The sequence below is a fragment of the Salmo salar genome, chromosome ssa06 (genome assembly GCF_905237065.1).
Source record: "Salmo salar chromosome ssa06, Ssal_v3.1, whole genome shotgun sequence".
In the NCBI taxonomy this organism is placed as follows: domain Eukaryota; kingdom Metazoa; phylum Chordata; class Actinopteri; order Salmoniformes; family Salmonidae; genus Salmo; species Salmo salar.
In genome coordinates this window covers 14,958,987-14,978,986 of record NC_059447.1, presented here as the reverse complement: position 1 = coordinate 14,978,986, position 20,000 = coordinate 14,958,987, and the positions used below count along the sequence as shown (strand labels likewise).

General features: G+C 42.0%; 1 protein-coding gene across 1 annotated transcript; it reads right to left on the bottom strand.

Annotated features, from left to right (window-relative positions):
- Positions 1-9,148: 9,148 nt before the first annotated feature.
- LOC106606417 (galectin-3-binding protein A-like) lies at positions 9,149-11,380 on the bottom strand. The gene is made up of 3 exons (XM_045721278.1): positions 11,284-11,380; positions 10,544-10,832; positions 9,149-10,244 (listed from the first exon to the last, which is right to left on the bottom strand). Exons 1-3 carry the CDS (start codon positions 11,378-11,380, stop codon positions 9,164-9,166), a joined length of 1,467 nt encoding a protein of 488 aa, XP_045577234.1. The 3' UTR covers positions 9,149-9,163.
- Positions 11,381-20,000: the final 8,620 nt, after the last annotated feature.

The following is a 20,000-nucleotide window of genomic DNA, read 5'->3' as shown; positions in this document are numbered from 1 at the left end:
CCTAAACAATGGCGATGAAACAGAAATATCCGTTTTAGGATATGCCTATATGAAATACTTTTAAACACCTGGGGCAACTTTAAAGCAGGCTCAACTTGCCCAACTGCTCAGTTCACTTGCCCTAGGCCCCTCAAACTCAACTCTGGACCTCGACGTGAAGCCAGTGCCACTGCATTTTTTTTATTGTTCCCCTTTAATCAGGGACTGATTTTGACCAGGGACACAAGGTGGGTGCAATTCGTTATCAGGTAGAACAGAAAACTAGCATGCTCCTGAGCACCATGCACAACAAGAAGATGCCCCGTCCCCCGCTAATTGGGCTACTTTTGCACATTTATTATTGTATGAGTGAGGTTTGATGATGAATACTACCTCCAAACGAATGGAACATCGAGGGCTCTACATTCGCTCCAAGCTATGCTAACCTCTATGTGGGTCTTTTTGAGGAACGGAAAAAGAGCTGTCAGATTTTATGGCACTACTCAGTGACATTGACCCCAATCTCAAATTCACTATTGAATGTGACGCTCGACGTGTTCGTTACCTCGATATGTGGATTGAGAAATCAAATGGAACCCTGTTTACAACTGTATAGAAAAGAAACGGACAGAAATACTCCATTACAGGGGGACAGCTTCCATCCTGAGCCATTAAAAAGAGGACTTCCTAGAAGCCAGTTTTCCAGACTGCACCGTGTAGCCACTCCACAGAGGATTATCTACAAAAAGCAGCGGAGATCCACACTAGTTTTCTAAGAAGAGTCTATTCGCCACAATGTGTGGATGAAGCTCTTAATTTGGCATTGGGAAAAACACGAGATGAACTGCTACAAAAAAAAGACCCGCTAAAGCTAAAGAACACTCCGTAATGTTCACAACCACATATACTTTGAACTCGCGAAATGTGGGAGATGTGGTCAAGAAACACTGGCATATTTTATCATCAGACCCGGCTTTTCCGGCTCAATTTAAAAATCCACCACTTATTGTGTATCGGATCGGTCGCAATTTACGCGCTAAATTGGTTCATGCCAACTGTCAGCCACAAAAGAAAATCAGCCGGGCTCTTTTACGCCCTCTTCCAAATGGTAGGTATAAATGCAGAGGATGCGCACAGTGCAACAATATGATGAAGTGTGAATATTTCTGCCACCCACACACAGGAAAACGGGTACAAATAAATGACATTATTACGTGTTCCACCACCCATGTTATTTACATTATTAAATGTCCATGTGGGCTCTGCTATGTCGGTAAAACCTCTCGTTCTCTCAAACAGAGAATTTGTGAACTTAAAAATTCAATCAGGAGAAACGACAGGGATTATCCAGTCGCAGTACATTTTAATGACCTAAAGCATGACATTTCTACCTTTAGATTCTGTGGAGTAGAGAAAGTTAAGATATCAGACAGGGGAGGTGAGTCGGGGAAATGCTTTAAATCGAGAGGAGTCGATGTGTTCTGAAAGATGAGACCTTGAGGATCATAAGAAATACCGCTTGAATCCGAACTTGCACTTCACATTTCCATATTTCCATATTTGAAAAGTCATGTCATTTACAGTGTCAACGTTCATGAACTCTATGTTTAATCCACACGTACTAGGGTGACATGGATTATGCCCTGGGTTGTCCTGAACAGAAGATTTGCCATGGAACACGCACTTGAATGTACTCAAGACTCCATTCCATGCACCAAAATTGCAATCTGTTTGTCTGAAGTGCCCTTTGAAAGCCTCCCAGCTAGCACATTTGGTTCCTTGGAAGTTGTGGGAATGCAAGGTTTTTGGTTTCCCATTGGTTCTGGAAACGAAACCATACGTTTCCTGACCGTTAACTTTTTTAAATGTTTTTTTTTAACAGTGTGAGGAACGGTAGTGAACATTTCACCTGTTCTGGGATTTTTTTAGGTTGCAGGGAGGTTCTGAGAACGCAAATAGTAGGTTATTTGAAGGTAATTAATGAACATTGAGAACATGTTCCATACGATTTTTAAAGTCACTGCTAGCTTATTTTGGGTTAAATGTTGAACCAAGCACAGAAAGGACACATGGAAATTAATTTGCTTAGGCATTAATCATACAAACACATTTATCTTTCAATGTGGCATCTTCTGTTCTCTATCAGAGCATGTGAGTGGAATTGAGTGCTAAAAAAACACTCCTCATAGGAAAAAAAACTGCAGTTCCAAATTCACTCCATTCATTAAAATCACAAACACCCATCTATTTGTAGTGACTACCTGGACCTACCATTTGGTTTGGAAGTATCGAAACCAAACCATATGATTTGAATGAAAAGTATTTTAGTAAACAACATGAAAAGGAAGCGCTCATCATTTCAAATAGGCCACATGTAGTATTAAACAGCACATAAACACTCAAAACAGGTGTAATCGGCCTGTGTGTAGCTGGTGTAGAGAGTCAGGCGCAGGACAGCAGATAAGAGTAATCAAGGGATTTACTCAAGTAATTACAAAATAAAATACAATATACCGAGCCCACAATAACAGACCGTATACAAGACAAACAATGACTCACAAACAACCATGTGGGAACAGAGGGTTAAAGAATGAACAAGTAATTGGGGGATTGAAACTAGTTGTGTAAGACAAAGACAAAACAAATGGAAAATGAAAAGTGGATCTGCGATGGCTAGAAGGCCGGTGACGTCGACCGCCGAACGCTGCCCGAACAAGGAGAGGGACCGACTTAAGTGTAAGTTGTGACAACAGGTCAGGAGCCAGACAGGAATTACTAGAATTAAATACAAAGTCTACAGTGCCTTTGAATTCACTTTTAGAAACACAAGTTTGGCTAGAGTCTGTGGCTTCAGGCTCATGTGATGGTGCCTGTAGAGCAGGCCAGCAGTGGAGAATACCCTCTCAGACCTTGCAGAGCCACTGAGGATGCTAAACACACTCCTGCCAGGCTGGGCAGGGATGCAGATTTTTTTTTACTTTTATTTTATAGGTAGGCCTAAAGATTTCATGGTAAAATAACCCTATCAAAATGGAAAGCTCTTTGAAAGAGAACATGCCAGGCCTATTGGGCCAAAATCAGCAATAGCCTATTGTAAAGATAATAGAACAAACTTATTTTTTGTTTATAATACTTTGCTATAATGACACACTTAGCTAGCTACCCACCGCATTCCTTTCTGTTAGAATGTGCACGTAGTGCACGTAGTACACCATCATGCTTTCAGGATGTCTTTTCAGATTTCACAATGATAATTTAGTTGTGGACACTTCATCACGGCACTCCCTCGCTTGCCCTTGGTCCTCCTCATCTTTGTAAGTCACCTTGATTTCACACCTTTGTGTTTTATCAGTTTCTTTATGAAAATATTCAGCGAACTCCATGACAGTAGCTAAAGCAAGGGGCTATAGCAGCACACAAGTAGACTACAAATGCATGCTGGGCCGGGCATGCACTGAGCTCGTGAAGTGAGCGTTACTGGAGCGGTAATGGAGCAAAATTGGAGGCGGAGAGAAGGCCGATGCTCCAGCCTTTGGGCAACTTGCTCCGCGCTTCAGTCAGATTTGAGAACGCTCCAGCTCCGCTCACATGCTCTGTTATGTATCCATAGAATTAGCCCACTGCACCACCAGGGTGGAGCTAGCATGACATGTATTTTTAGCTCATACAATGCTGTTCACTTTAGTCTATTCAAACGGACCCCTTTCAAAGGAAAAAAGCACTCATTAAGATAAGGTGTGGACAATTAGTGGGTACGGGCAACACACCTGGACACACACACAGGATAGATAGTTTTGTTGACGCTGAGAACAGAATGTATATGTTTTTAAATTACATTCATAGAACGTTCTTTGAGCGTTACCAATGGTTTCTTGTAGTTTTTATAGAAAGTTTTCTTAATGTGCTGAGAACATTACTTTATATAGAACCATGAGGAAACCTGCAGAAAATGTTATGCTGTAGTACTGAAATTCCATAGAAGAACGTTGTTTCTTTACGTTCTCTGAATGTTCTTAGAACATTATTTTAAATAGAACTTTGAGGAAACCTGTAGAAAAAGCTATGTTGAAGTACTGCAATTCCCACAGAAGAACGTTGTTTCTTAATGTTCCCTGAACAATTTGAGAACATTACTTTTAATAGAACCATGCGCAAACCTGTAGGAAACGTTATGCTGAAGTACTGAAATTCCCATCTAAGAAACATATGGTTCTCAGAACGTTATGTGCTAGCTGGGAATGCACGTTATGGTGCGTTTTTCACGCAACTCAAGCGCGTGCACTCATTTTTTTAATGGGTGTAAGAGTTAAAGACCACAGGCCGCTCGTGAGTTTCAAGTTTGGGGAAGCTTACAACTTATCCTACAACTTCTACCGATCTGTCTACCAGTTGATTATTTTTATAACAGCATTTCGTGGAAAAGTTTGATTTCAATAATAACCTTTTTGTTTTTCTAAATGTTTTTCACTTGGTTAATCATAAACGTCAGAATTAAAATTCAACAAATAAAAACAGAAGAAAATATCCTGCTGAAAATGCAGGTTCTTTCAATCACATGAATCTCTCTTCTCTGCCTGTCTGCCCCACTTTCTATCTGTCTTTACTTGAGCCATAGCTGGTGAAGTGCAACATTGTAGGCTACCAAATAAATCAACTGGGTCTGGGCCCGAAGCTGTTGCTAGTGAACTTGCAACATTGTATCAACTAGAGAAGGTCTATTCTGGGCCCTCAGAGTATCCCGAACCAGTGAAGACAGCTTTGTTTTTAAATTTCGTTTCCACTGGATATATGGGATCATCAGATCATGATATGTTGCTTTTTCACATCGAGGCTTGGTGAATATCGAGTGCTGGAAAGATTTTTCAAATACTGTGAGGAACTAATTTTTTTTGTAATGGATGTTTAAAAAAAACTGACTTCGTTGACTCAGGTCTACTGTGTGAGGTGAAGAAGCTCAGCTTATTAGTGGTGGACGTGGTGAGTTAATTAAGACAATCAGAAATCCGATATCCCCTAATGGGAACTTTCCTACATTTGCCCACAGCAGGTCAGTTAGGCTTACTTTTATGCACGCTCAGGTGCGCGCTCACTCAACATTATCAGGAGAGAGAAACCAGACACGTGCTCATTGCGCACATGGGGCTCTCCAAACAAAGGTAAATGAAAAAAATGACAAAACTCGTAAATTATGGTTATTAAATCAAGTGTAGCAGGTTGAACTCTGCAAATAATGTTTCCAGTCGGAGAGTGAGAACGGCAAATGAATGTAATTACTACCTGCATTAACAGAAATATATATGTAACCAAACGATGGGCATTAACAGTACATTTACTAGGCCTACTGGTACATATGTAATGGAGAATTTATCAAAATTAACAAAGTGCAAACAATTCACACAATGAAAAAATGAATGTGCAAGAATTGTTGGGAGAGCTGAGCACATTCTGGAGAGCTGAGTGCATGCAATCTGGAATGAAACGCGCCATATCTTCGCCACACACCCCTCCCCTTCTTCATATCAAGATTTTAAATTATACTCAAAACACGTAATCTTCATACATATTTTAGTCGCTTTTCACTCACAGACATAATTCAATAATCAAGTATTTATATTGCCACGCGTGCTAACAAAATTTCGGGCTTCCCAATAAAATAGGAATGTCCTACGCACCTGTAATTTGAAACAATGCAGAGATATATTTTTTTAAAGAAGCTAATGAGTATTTTGAATTACTTTATTTAGACAGGAGTAAATATAGAATTTTGGCCAAACATACATTTACTTTAGGGGAATCCAGCATCCGAACAGTGCAATGTACACCCACCAACTTTCCTTTCCAACTCGCAACTGTACTGATACCAGATATCTGTTATAATGACGAGATGCTCATGTCTCCGCCCTAACAGTGGGAGTCGTTCCAAAGGCAGGAAGGCAGGCGACAAGTTTAGGTCTGCGTATAATGCCCATAGAAACGCATTGGAGTCATTCACCACAGATTTGTTTTACGAGAGTGTGTCCTCTCACTTTGCCTCTTCCTCTCTGCTGAGACTATCGTACCAGAAAAGATCTGTGCGAGCAAAACAGCGCCACTCTGTCTTACTATATGTAACCCATGTATCTGATGCTGTCTGGACAGAAATAGTATGACATGCCATAATATTTTTGTCCAGACAACATCAGATACATCTTTCTATCTGCATTAATCTCTGTCAAATAAATTATTAATATTTTAAAATTTTATTTGGACAGGCGAGGATGTAAGGTATGGTGGACGAGAACACCTAAGGCCCACCCCTAATGATGGGCCTGCATTGTGGGAAGATTTTATGCAAAATAACCATAGGACAACCTCACTCACACCAAGCTCTAAGAAACAAATGGTTCTCAGAACGTTATGTGCTAGCTGGGCTAACACCACCTTATTGGCAATAGAATACCTTTCAAATGATGCCCACCCACCTAACCCAGATTGCGATTTATAATGGAATGTTTTTGGATTGGAAACAAGTGTGCTTGATTCAGTTCCTCAATGGCAAAACTAGGAGCGCTCAAAAAAGCACCTTATAGTTTAAGGCTCTTTCCTTGAGTCATAATAGAGCATTGAAATGATTTAGGAACGTTTTACAGTTTGCAGACTTGTGTTGCCACTTGGAGACACTAGTTGGACCTCTCACTCAAACCGTTGTAATCGTTTTTTCTTATCTTGCACCTAATCCAAAATGTGAATGAATATTCTTATTTATGTTACAGAATGTTTAGAGTATTTTTAGATTTTGTTATTGACAAATGCTGTAAATAGTACAGCAAATGTAAAATGCACATAAAATCAACAGTGTAATATGTGGATTCAGTGTTGTGTCAGGTGAACTGTTTTGTCCTCACCTTTGGTGTTCCCATCCAATTGCTACCATGTCTTGCAAATCCTTTTTATAGTTCTTCTGTTAGAAACATTTTTATTTGGCCCATACAGGCCAATTTTCATAAGATTAAGGAGTTAAGGTCCCTGCTACAACTAGGTTCCAAAATGTTACCTGGTTACCATCAGGAGAAACCCAGCCTAAAACCCAAACAGCAAGGAATGCAGGTGTGGAAGCTTCTGGCCAGGGGAAACAAAGTGGTAACACCATGTATTTATGGCCTAAGACAATGTATTTGTCTTAAGAGAAAATGTGAATGTGATCAACTTTGGTTTATATTCAAACTTCTTTAATCCAAAATTAAAATAGTGTTGACATAGGCTAGACTGTGTTAATGGACCTGTCACTTTTTAATTACAAATGTATATGGGCCTACACAGGGATGGAATTTAAGGATTTGGGGCACTTGCCGTTTCCATCCATGGGCCTACATGATGCAACCCTGGCTAAAGCAAGCTCAGTCCTGTTAGTTCTATTGTCTAATCACAGTTGTCTGTGTAACGGAAACGCCCATTTTAAAATATAATTCATATGAACAAGGTTTTACTATAACTACTGCTGAACACACCCTTTCTATGCATATACTGTCCAGACTGTCTATATTGCTTGTTCTGATAATTATTAATTGTTTTATTTTTTTTGATTATTTGTGTATTGTTTTTTAATTTCTAGATATTACCGCACTTTTGGAGCTAGAAAACACAAGCATTTCGCTGCAAATTGATGTACACGACCAAATAAACTTTGATTTGAAGGTTGCTGCAGTTTGACAGGGTTTTCATCCTCCCTATAGGGCCAGGAGTTTTCCCAGGAGTTTAAAACTATGTGACCTGATTAGAACAACTCTGTTCTCTTCATAAGCCATATAAAACTGTTTTAAAACTGATTCATCACTATGTCATACCCTGTCCAGAGATTTACTTTCAGGTCTGAAAGGCCCTTTCCCATCGTCCAAGTCAGCAGTATTTCTTGGTTGCTCAAAGATTATGGTCACTTGCCCGAAAATGTGATTAAAGTCTCAGAGAGGTCAGAGAGTAGTTTGGCCAAAGAGGAACTCATACCGTTTAACCCAATTCAGCCTCCATAAGGAGTATTTACAACTGAATATGATTGAAGGAATGACCCCATCTAGTGGAGGAATAATAGACATGGTTCATGTGGGCTTTTAGAGGAGGGTAAGTACTATACAGAGAAGCACAGTAGACCAAGATAGACATGGTTCATGTGGGCTTTTAGAGGAGGGTAAGTACTATACAGAGAAGCACAGTAGACCTAGATAGACATGGTTCATGTGGGCTTTTAGAGGAGGGTAAGTACTATACAGAGAAGCACAGTAGACCTAGATAGACATGGTTCATGTGGGCTTTTAGAGGAGGGTAAGTACTATACAGAGAAGCAGAGTAGACCTAGATAGACATGGTTCATGTGGGCTTTTAGAGGAGGGTAAGTTCTATACAGAGAAGCACAGTAGACCTAGATAGACATGGTTCATGTGGGCTTTTAGAGGAGGGTAAGTTCTATACAGAGAAGCACATTAGACCTAGATAGACATCAGATCTTTGAATCTGTCATATTATGGCGTCTGTGAGAGCATGGGCAGCGCCATTGAGGCCATCTCCATTTTGAAGTAGTCAATTTCTTCTTCTACTATTTCTATGAGTTGACAAACAAACTGAAAGGGTGCATACTGTCACATGCAGTGTGTTTTGAACAGGTATAAAGGCAAGGTTGGCGATTTACTACCGCCTGCAGTTATGGAAACTTTTGCTCAGAACTATAATTCATTGGCTGATCCCTCCTGATGACCCGATTGGAATTATGTGATCCTTCCTTAACCCATATGAAGTCCCACCCACCCAGTAGACAACTTCAAAATGGTGACAGTCTACAATGGGGCTGGCCATGGCAAAACAGGCTTTTGGGCACAAGAGTCCTCTAGCTTTTTCTATGGGAAGCACCAGCCCTCATTTGGGGGAAAAAACATAATCCACATCCCTGCATGTTCAAATGCCTTTATTCAAGTGCAAGCATAGATGTTATAGTTATTGCTTAATACTTATGTAAGAACAGTGCTACATGTTGATATGCTTTCAGCAAATCAACAAAGGATTATGATAAAATCCATCACATATTTCTAAAACTACATTGCCATAATTTCAAACTCTTGACTAAAAGAAATTAGCAATTGATTGGCAACAGGGACATCATTATTAGATTTGTGGATGTGTGTTAGGAGAATTGTTGCATCTGTGCCAGGCAGTGCTATCAGATGTATTCTGGTCTCACCACGAAGCGAAAGTCATACTGGCCTTCAGGACAGGGGTTGGACAGGGCCAGACTGCTGTTAGTAGGGATCTGGGCCATGTCGTTCTTGAAGTCCTGGACGTGAAAGACATACCTGCCCTCGCATGTTAGGAGCAGTTGGTTGCTGAAGCGAACACTGTTGGTCTGGTTTTGTCTGAGGCTGCTTTGGAGAGAGAGACTGGCAGTGGGGAAGGAAATACACCTGGAACATTCTCGTTGGTTCTTAAAGACTCTTGCTGACCAACTGATGGGGTTGGTTTCCTTGGTCTGGTAAATCACACTATTGTGGTTTGGTGTTGTGAATGAGTTGACATAGTCTGGCGTGGAGTAATAAGGTTGGTAGTTATTGTAGCGCCTGTTGTAATCATAACGCATATCTTGGCGTGGTGGCTCTTTGTTGGTTGAGTTGATGGTGACGCTCCATGGCTCAGCAGTGGAGATCCTGGGATGGTAATCATGCTCTTCTTCACTCTCGCTGCTTTTGTGCTTCCTCAGAGTGTCGAACGACAAGGCGTTGAACTGGAAGCCTCTGAGCATGCTGACACGATAGAGCTTCTCGTGGCTCCTGTAGAGCTCTGAGGTGAACTGCAGGTCGTAGAGCTCCTCGGCAGGGATCATCGGGAAGCGGATGTGGCCTAACATGGCCGCCTGGCTCTCGGTGCCGGTCGAGTCACCCTTCTCTATGATCCAACTCTCCAGCGCTTGCAGGAGGAACCCCTCGTCCGGTACCACAAGGTCAGACCGTGCCAAGAGGGCCATCAGGAAGTCTGTGGAGAGGTCGCTCCAGGCCGGGGAGTTGATCAGAGCCTCGCAGTTCCAGGCCAGGTACTGGAGGCAGTTCTCCTGAAGCAGCAGGTCCCCGGTCTGGACGGAGTACTGGTACAGGGAGACCTGGGTGTAGAAGGAGGGGTCCTCAGGGAGGAGTACGGTGAAGAGCCTGCCAGTGTCCTGCATCAGCCGTTTCACCCCAAACTTTGAGGCCAGCTTGTGGAGGCACTGGGCAGAGGAGACGGTCACGTCAATCTTGCGGGTGTAAAGGTACCTAGAGAACCAGAGCAAGGACATTTTAAATAAATTAACTTGTATTCCAAAAAATTTAGGAGATACCATAGCTAAAAAGGAACGTCAGCCAGTGGTGTTGGACCTAGAGAAAAACTGTGCTTTAAGTAAGGCACAATCACCCTGGAGCTACACAATTGATGCAAGGAGACGTGGATTCATCTCGACAGACTACTTTTGAGGTCTAAAATCATCTGACACATTTGGATTCTTGTGTATGTATTTAACCAATAAACATACAGTGTATCTAAATAGCACATGTTAAAGGTCATAGACTAGTACCTGATGAAGCTGGTGACACAGGGGCTGCAGGCTTGGCTAATCTCTAGGGAGAGGTTACTGGACCCGTTGGTGATGTTGAAGTGTGGGTAGAGAGAGAGGATCAGTTTGTGGGTGCAGATGTTCCTCTCCTCCACTTCCAACTTCCCCTCCCCATCTCTGTTCCCTGTGGGGCTCTGGATTGTGATGAGGAAGTCACAGTCATCCCCACGGTCAAACAGCTCGCCCAGGTCATCTGACAGGCCCAGACTGTGGTCCAGGAAATGTGTTATGTCACTGGTCAAATCTGTGCCTGTACAGTATGAGGAATACACGTGATTAGGACTGTACATGATTAGTAGGAATATGTAGGGCTGATAGTGTGTATTTTAGTTTCGGTGAAGTTTAAGAACACGTTTTAATTCATTAATTCATCCCTTTATTTAACCAGGAAAATAACCTTGTGTCGTTGTTATGGCTGTTTCTTCCCTAACCCTTGGTCAGACAGGGGCTGCAGACACACAGAGTGAATCTTAAATGTATTTTCCTCAATTCCTTGCATCCTCTCAACTCACCTCCTAAAACCATCAGAGGGAATCAGGGAGAGCATTGGAATTTATCCACCAATGCTCTCCTCACTTCTCTCTGATGTTTTGCGAAGGAGGCGTGGAGACTTTTCAGAAGGAGACGAGAAGAGAGGAGCCAAGGAATCAGTGGAAATACTATTGAGATTCACCCACAGTGTAGTAGCGTCCCGCTCTCACAAACGACCCCTGTGTCCTCCTTGTGGGAACAGTCGGTCAACGCCCAGCCCTTGAAGGGACAGCTGGACAGGGACTTCTCGGTTCCTTTGCAGTCCATATCATCCAACTAGATTGAACCCGATCCTTGGATACAAAACAGAGGATAAACAAGGAGCAAGCAAAATCATGTGCAGAAATAAGCAAAATATTATATTTTGGTGTATTAAATTAAGTTAGTTGACTCTTTCTGTTGGTGCTGCCTGCCATTCCCACAAATCACTACCTATTTGAACTTGCTCCCTCCAAGAATCCCAAATTCCTCGTCGTCTTATTGCTAACGCTTATTCAATCCTCTCATACTTTTACAAAAGTCTCTAGGGGCTAGGGGGTTGCTGAGGTTTGATTTGGGATTCAGAATTATTGACAATGCTATTAATACTTATTTTTTCCACTGCGTCCTGGTGGCAAAGTCATGCAATGAGTCATATTCATCAGGCAAACTGTAGCAAAAGGTTTTAAATTGTTGTGCTGACAGAACATGAAGGACTGTGGGCCCACCTTCTCTGTGGCCGACGTGTGTAAAACATGTAAACGTGTTAACCCCCGCAAGGCTGCCGGTCCAGACGGCATCCCTGGCCGTGTCCTCAGAGCATGTGCAGACCAGCTGGCTGGTGTGTTTACGGACATATTCAATCTCTCCCTATCCCAATCTGCTGTCCCCACATGCTTCAAGATGGCCACCATTGTTCCTGTACCCAAGAAGGCAAAGGTAACTGAACTTGACTGAACCCGTAGCACTCACCTCTGTCATCATGAAGTGCTTTGAGAGACTAGTTAAGGATCCTATCACCTCTACCTTACCTGCCACCCTAAACCCACTTAAAATTTGCTTTCCGCCCCAATAGATCCACAGACGATGCTATCGCTATCACTCTGCACACTGCCCTATCCCATCTGGACAAGAGGATTACCTATGTAAGAATGCTGTTTATTGACTATAGCTCAGCATTCAACACCATAGTACCCTCCAAGCTCATCATTAAGCTTGAGGCCCTGGGTCTGAACCCCAACTTGTGCAACTGGGTCCTGGACTTCTTGACGGGCCGCCCCAAGGTGGTGAAGGTAGGAAACATCACCTCCACTCCGCTGATCCTCATCACTGGGGCCCCACAAGGGTTCATGCTCAGCCCCCCTGCCTGTACTCCCTGTTCACCCATGACTGCATGGCCAAGCATGCCTCCAACTCAATCATCAAGTTTGCAGATGACACAACAGTAGAAGGCTTGATTACCAACGATGACGAGACAGCCTACAGGGAGGAGGTGAGGGCTCTGGGAGTGTGGTGCCTGGAAAACAACCTCTCACTCAACATCAAACAAAACAAAGGAGATGATTGTTGACTTCAAGACTTCATCTACATCGACAGGACCGCAGTGGAGAAGGTGGAAAACTTAAAGTTTCTTGGCGTACACATCACTGACAAACTGAAATGGACCACCCACACAGACAGTGTGGTGAAGAAGGCGCAACAGAGCCTCTTCAACCTCAGGAGGCTAAAGAAATTTGGCTTGTCACCTAAAACCCAAATTTTACAGATGCACAATTGAAAGCTTCCTGTCGGGCTGTATCACTGCCTGGTTCGGCAACTACATCGGGTGCTGTAGGCTCTCCAGTGGGTGGTGCAGTCTGCCCAACGCATTACCGGGGGCAAACTACCCACCCTCCAGGACACCTACAGCACCTGATGTCACAGGAAGGACAAAAAGATCATCAAGGACATCAACCACCCAAGCCACTGCCTGATCACCCTGCTATCATCCAGAAGGCGAGGTCAGTACAGGTGCATCAAAGCTGGGACCGAGAGACTGAAAAACAACTTCTATCTCAAGGCCATCAGACATTTAAACAGACATCACTAGCACATTAGAGGCCGCTGCCTATACCCATAGACTAGAAATCACTGGCCAGTTTAAGGAATGGAACACTAGTCACTTTAATAATGTTTACATATCTGGCATTACTCATCCCATATGTATATACTGTATTCTATACTATTCTACGGTATCTTAGTCACTTAATGGTTACATATCTGGCATTACTCATCTCATATGTATATACTGTTTTCTATACAATTGTGCGCCGCCCTATGGGACTCCCAATCACAGCAGGTTGGGATACAGCCCGGGATGCCTTAGAATTTGAGCCACTCAGGATGCCAATTTCTTCTATTTTTCTATTGCTTATCTGTTTGTCAGTTTTCCTAGCTGGCTAGTGAAAATTCCGAATCGTGGAATCACTCTGTGGCTGCTGTTGCTTCTCCATGTCCCTGGACTAGACTCTGCAACATGGAATCTATTCAGTGAGTTCCATTTAGCCTGGTTCGTACTGTGTTGTCGCATGGTATGCTTTCGCTGTAATGGCTACTGTAATTTGGACAGTGCAGTTAGATTAACAAGAATTTAAGCTTTCAACCGATATAAGACACTTGTATGTACCTAAATGTTTAATATCCATAATTTTTATGATTATTTATTTGAATTGCGCACCCTCCAGTTTCACCGGAAGTTGTCCCGCTAGTTAATGGCTGTAATAGGAGATAGTACAAAACTGAGTATGGATCAACAACATTGTAGTTACCAACACAACACTGAGTACCACTTCATATTTTCAAGCATGGTGGTGACTGCATCATGTTATGGGCATGCTTGTCATCGGCAAGGACGAGGGAGTTAATGGCTGTAATAGGAGGTAGTACAAAACTGAGTATGGATCAACAACATTGTAGTTACCAACACAACACTGAGTACCACTTCATATTTTCAAGCATGGTGGTGACTGCATCATGTTATGGGCATGCTTGTCATCGGCAAGGACGAGGGAGTTTTTTTTAGGATAAAAATAAACTGAATAGAGCTAAGCACAGGCAAAATCCTAGTGGAAAACTTGGTCCAGTCTGCTTTCCAACAGACACTAGCAGACAAATTCACCTTTCAGGAGGACAATAACTTAAAACACTAGGCCAAATATACAATGGAGTTGCTTATTAAGACACCATTTAATGTGAGTGGCCTAGTTACAGTTTTGACTTAAATCGGCTTGAAAATCTCTGGCAAGACTTGAAAATGGCTGTCTAGCAATGATCAACAACTAACTTGACAGACCTTGAAGAATATTTTAAGGAATAATGGGCACATATTGTACAATCCAGGTTTGCAAAGCTCTTATAGACTTACCAGAAAGACTCACTGCTGTAATCGCTACCAAAGGTGATTCTAACATGCATTGACTCAGGGTTTGAATACTTATCTAATCAAAATCTTTTTTTTCTTCCACTTTGACATTAGAGTATTTTGTGTAGATCATTAACAAAAAATGACAACTAAATTCATTTTAATCCCACTTTGTAACACAACTAAATGTGGAACAATTCAAGGGGTGTGAATACTTTCTGAAGGCACTGTATATCAAGGATTAGGTCAAGCCTAATCTCGTCAAACTTTGACATGATCAAAACAATGGCTAACCCTAAATCCTAACCTAAAAGTTGATGTGAAAGTTACCTAATGTAGACAAATGCCCATCTTCTTTGAGGTCAATGTCTATGTTGATTTTGTATGATTCCCAAACGCCCCAAATAAAAGACTCAGGGTGTATCAAAATAGATTTACTCAAAAACCACCAGTAAAACAAAACATTTGTTATAATAGGATGACATGAGATTCTGCTTTTCTATATTCCTTCAAAAAACATTCTATTTTCATAAAGGTCAGACCTTCAATGGATTCACATAGGGTAAAGTGTCCTGGAGCATATGAGTTCACCTGAATTGAGACAGGGGATGTCCAGATTGCCTAGAAATGCATGCATACTAGATGTGTCAGGAAGAGTCTCTGATGAGTAAAGAGCAGAATAGAATTGCTTACAATTTATTGTTGATTTCTTTGGGATTGGTAGAAGTTAAATCAGCTGCAACACAGATTTCAGGTATGGTGCTGCTAGCAGCGCATTGTCAAAGCTGGTGAGATAACTTGCCAGCTTTCTCTCTGTGTTCATAAAATGTCTGCCTTGACATAAACAGAAGCTGCTCCGTTGGTTTGGTGGAAAGAATGTCAAATTCCGATTGGTGTAGCAGTCTCTCTTTGTAGAGTTCAGGAGTCGGAGAAGAGGCATATCTGTTGTCCACATCTAGAATGAGTTGAGATAGCTCCGATAAGCATTTGGTGACTGTTGTTGTCATACGCTGTGTATTAAATCATTTGGCCCCTTAGATACAGTTGAAGTCGGAAGTTTACACTTAGGTTGGAGTCATTAAAACTCGTTTTTCAACCACTCCACAAATTTATTGTTAACAAACTATAGTTTTGGCAAGTCAGTTAGGACATCTACTTTGTGCATGTCACAAGTAATTTTTCCAACAATTATTTACAGACAGATTATTTCACTTATAATTCACTATATCACAATTCCAGTGGGTCAGAAGTTTACATACACTAAGTTGACTGTGCCTTTAAACAGCTTGGAAAATTCCAGAAAATGATGTCAGGCTTTAGAAGCTTCTGATAGGCTAATTGACATCATTTGAGTCAATTGGAGGTGTACCTGTGGATGTATTTCAAGGCCTATCTTCAAACTCAGTGCCATTGTTGCTTGACATCATGGGAAAATCAAAAGAAATCAGCCAAATACCTCAGAAAAAAAAATTGTAGACCTCCACAAGTCTGGTTCATCCTTCGGAGCAATTTCCAAACGCCTGAAGGTACCACGTTCATCTGTACAAACAATAGTATGCTAGTATAAACACCATGGCCGTCATACCGCTCAGGAATGAGACGCGTTCTGTCTCCTAGAGATTAACGTACCTTGGTGCGAAAAGTGCAAATCAATCCCAGAAGAACAGCAAAGGACCTTGTGAAGATGCTGGAGGAAACAGGTACAAGGTATCTATATCCACAGTAAAACGAGTCCTATGTCGACATAACCTGAAAGGCCGCTCAGCAAGGAAGATGCCACTGCTCTAAAACTGCCATAAAATAAGCCAGACTACGGTTTGCAACTGCACATGGGGACAAAGATCATACTTTTTGGACAAATGTCCTCTGGTCTGATGAAACAAAAATAGAACTGTTTGGCCATAATGACCATCGTTACGTTTGGAGTAAAAAGAAGGACGCTTGCAAGCCGAAGAACACCATCCCAACCGTGAAGCACGGGGGTGGCAGCATCATGTTGTGGGGGTGCTTTGCTGCAGGAGGGACTGGTGCACTTCCAAAAATAGATGGCATCATGAGGCAGGAAAATTATGTGGATATATTGAAGCAACATCTCAAGACATCAGTCAGGAAGTTAAAGCTTGGGTCTTCCAAATGGACAATGACCCCAAGCATACTTCCAAAGTTGTGGCAAAATGGCTTAAGGACAACAAAGTCAAGGTATTGGAGTGGCCATCACAAAGCCCTGACCTCAATCCTATAGAAAATTTGTGGGCAGAAATGAAAAAGCATGTGCTTGCAAGGAGGCCTACAAACCTGACTCAGTTACACCAGCTCTGTCAGGAGGAATGGGCCAAAATTCACCCAACTTATTATTGGAAGCTTGATGAAGGCTACCCGAAACGTTTAACCCAAGTTAAACAATTTAAAGGAAAAGCTACCAAATTCTAATTGAGTGTATGTAAACTTCTGACCCACTGGGAATGTGATGAAAGAAATAAAATCTGAAATAAATCCTTCTTTCTACTATTATTCTTCCATTTCACATTCTTAAAATAAAGTGGTCCTAACTAACCTAAGACAGGGAATTTTTACTAGTATTAAATGTCAGGAATTGTGAAAAACAGAGTTTAAATGTATTTGGCTAAGGTGTATGTAAACTTCCGACTTCAACTGTACATACATATACACACACACACACACACACAAATACTCAAAAAACATTTAATTAAATTGGAAAACAAACCCAGTAAAATTCAACATTTGTATAAATATAACCCTCTGTTGAACATCCTAACAAGCCAGAACACCGGAAATTGACTGGCACGCACTTGGGAATTAATACCTGTCCTGCAGAGCTGCAGTGTTTCGCTCGTCTATACAACCTGCAAACCCGTGCCATCCGCCACCAAACACCAGGGCGGACCAACCAGTCAAATAGTAAAGAATAATACACCTGGTCCTTTGGGAGTATAAATGTGTATGTATTAAACATGCTCACAGTATGTTAGTAGGGTATCCTATTAAGGCATGGAAAGAGAGCTCAGTGGCTAGCCTTAGGTAGCGACTAGGCTAATAATTACGTGGCTGTACAGCCGCAGTTAGTTGGTAAAAGCTCATTGTGGCATGTACTGTACATAAAATACTATTCAAACTATATTGTCCTTCTGAGAACATGCCACCCTATACATACCATCATTGTTCATAACTTTAAGTTACTGGATGAATAATTGTCATTTTTTTGGCAGCAGGGTGAAGGCACGTTTCTAATCAAGATATGAATTCACTAGTTGGTCCTTGGACGCGTTAGCACGGCTAGTGCAGGTTCACAGTATGAGCCCACAATGGCTAGTTGGTATTATGTCGCCTGTCCTGTGTGTAGGTGCGCGACAATGTATTCTTTGGCCTTTGGTTGGGTCTAAGAATGTCTTCTGCTCGCTGGAGGGAGTAGTGATCTTCAGTACAGCTGGGTAAAGAATGCCGAACTTGGTGTCCAGACAGGGTAGGAGCCCCCTCACCTCGTTAAAGGCTGACCTCTTCTTAATGATGCGCCCGTGTAGTCCGGGTAAATGTGAATATTCTGGCCTTCGTGGGTGATGGGAGCAGCTCGCGCTGCCTTACGGAAGACATCCTCCTTCTCCTGAAGGTAGTGGAATTTATCTACTATGGGTCTGGGCGGCTCCCCATTCATTGGTGCGGACTGTATACTTCTGTGCATATGGTCTCGGGTGGGGGTGTAATCGAGGCCTAGAACTTCCTGTAGCAGTTTAGCTATGGACACATGGTAGGCCGCATTCCACCTACACTCTCAAGTCCCTCTCTCACGCCGAAATAGAGACCATTCCCCCGGCGCGATTAGATATACTTGATTGTCTGTTGTGCATTTACTTTACATTAACTTACATTAAGTACAGGATATCAACAAAATGTGCAAGGATTCCTTATCAATACAATGTATGGAGTGTAAATAGCATTGTAGACTGTATGACACAGTTGACTTACTTAATGCAGGTATTTCACAACTCGTTTGATTTTTATTGGATACATTGTTAAGGTATGGTGATTTTTGTGTAGACTTTAAAATGGAGATAGCCTCAATGGCGCTGCCCATGCTGTCACAGGTGCTGTAATGGCACAGGTAGAAAGTCCTCTATCTACACTACCAGTCAAAAGTTTGGACACATCTACTCAAGGGTTTTTCATTTTCTACGTTGTAGAATAATAGTGAAGACATCAAAACTATGAGATAACACATACGGAATCATGCAGTTACCAAAAAAAGTGTTAAACGAATCAAAATCAATTTTATATTTGAGATTCTTCAAGATAGACACCCTTTGCCTTGATGACAGCTTTGCACACTCTTGGCATTCTCTCAACCAGCTTTATGAGGGAGTTCCCACATATGCTGAGCACTTGTTGGCTGTGTTTCCTTCACTCTGCGGTCAAACTCATCCCAAACCATCTCAATTGGGTTGAAGACGGGTGATTGTTATGAGCTGTCCTCCCCTCAGCAGCCTCCACTCATCTGCTGTTACTTGATGGACATAGAGTGGGTAAGAATCGTACAATGGTCATGTTCATTAGGCACCAAATGGAAGAAAATGTACTGAAACAGGGAGGGACCACCTGCGTCATATTCACCTGTCACAAAATGGAAGAAAACGGACAAAAAATCTGTTAAATGTTGAGGTATCATCTGAACTTGCACAATAAAAAATCGTCCTTTTCATTTTCTGTTGCACAACATTTTGAAACGGCGTGCATCTAATGAATATGACCCTGGTGTGTCCTTACATGTGTTTGCCACCAGGAGTCATTGGAAACAATAAGTTAGCCACTAACTCAGGATCCCAAATCAACCCTCTAGCCCCGAGGGCCCTCAAACTCAACTCTGGACCTCGAAGCCAGTTCTACTGTTTTTATTCATTGTTCAGGGACTGATTTAGACCTGGAACACCAGGTGATGCAATTAATTATCAGGTAGAACAGAAACCAGCAGGCTCTGGACCTCATAGGGTAAGAGTTGAATACCCCTGCCCTGGGGGACTAGATATGAGAGGATTGGATAGATGTTAGCAATATGATCACAAAAAATGTGGGATTCTTGGAGGGAGCAAGTTCCAATAGGGAGTGATTTGTGGGAATGGCAGGCAGCACCAGCAGAAAGAGTCAATTAGTATTTTTTTGCATATTTCAAATCAAATGTTATTTGTCACATGATGCGAATATAACAGGTGTAGACTTTACCGTGACATGCTTGCTTATGAGCCCTCCCCAACCATGTAGGGTGGAGCTATATACAGGCAGTACCAGTACGAGATCAATGTGCAGAGGTACAAGGTATTTGAGGTAGATGTGTACATGAAGGCAGGTTAAAGTGACTAGGCATCAGGATAGATAATAAGAGTAAAATAAAGAACAGAGTAGCAGCAGCATACGATGAGTGTAAAAGTGTGTGTGCGTATGTCATTGTGTGTGAATGAGTGTGTATATAGTGTGTATATAATGTATAGTCTTGTGAGTAGA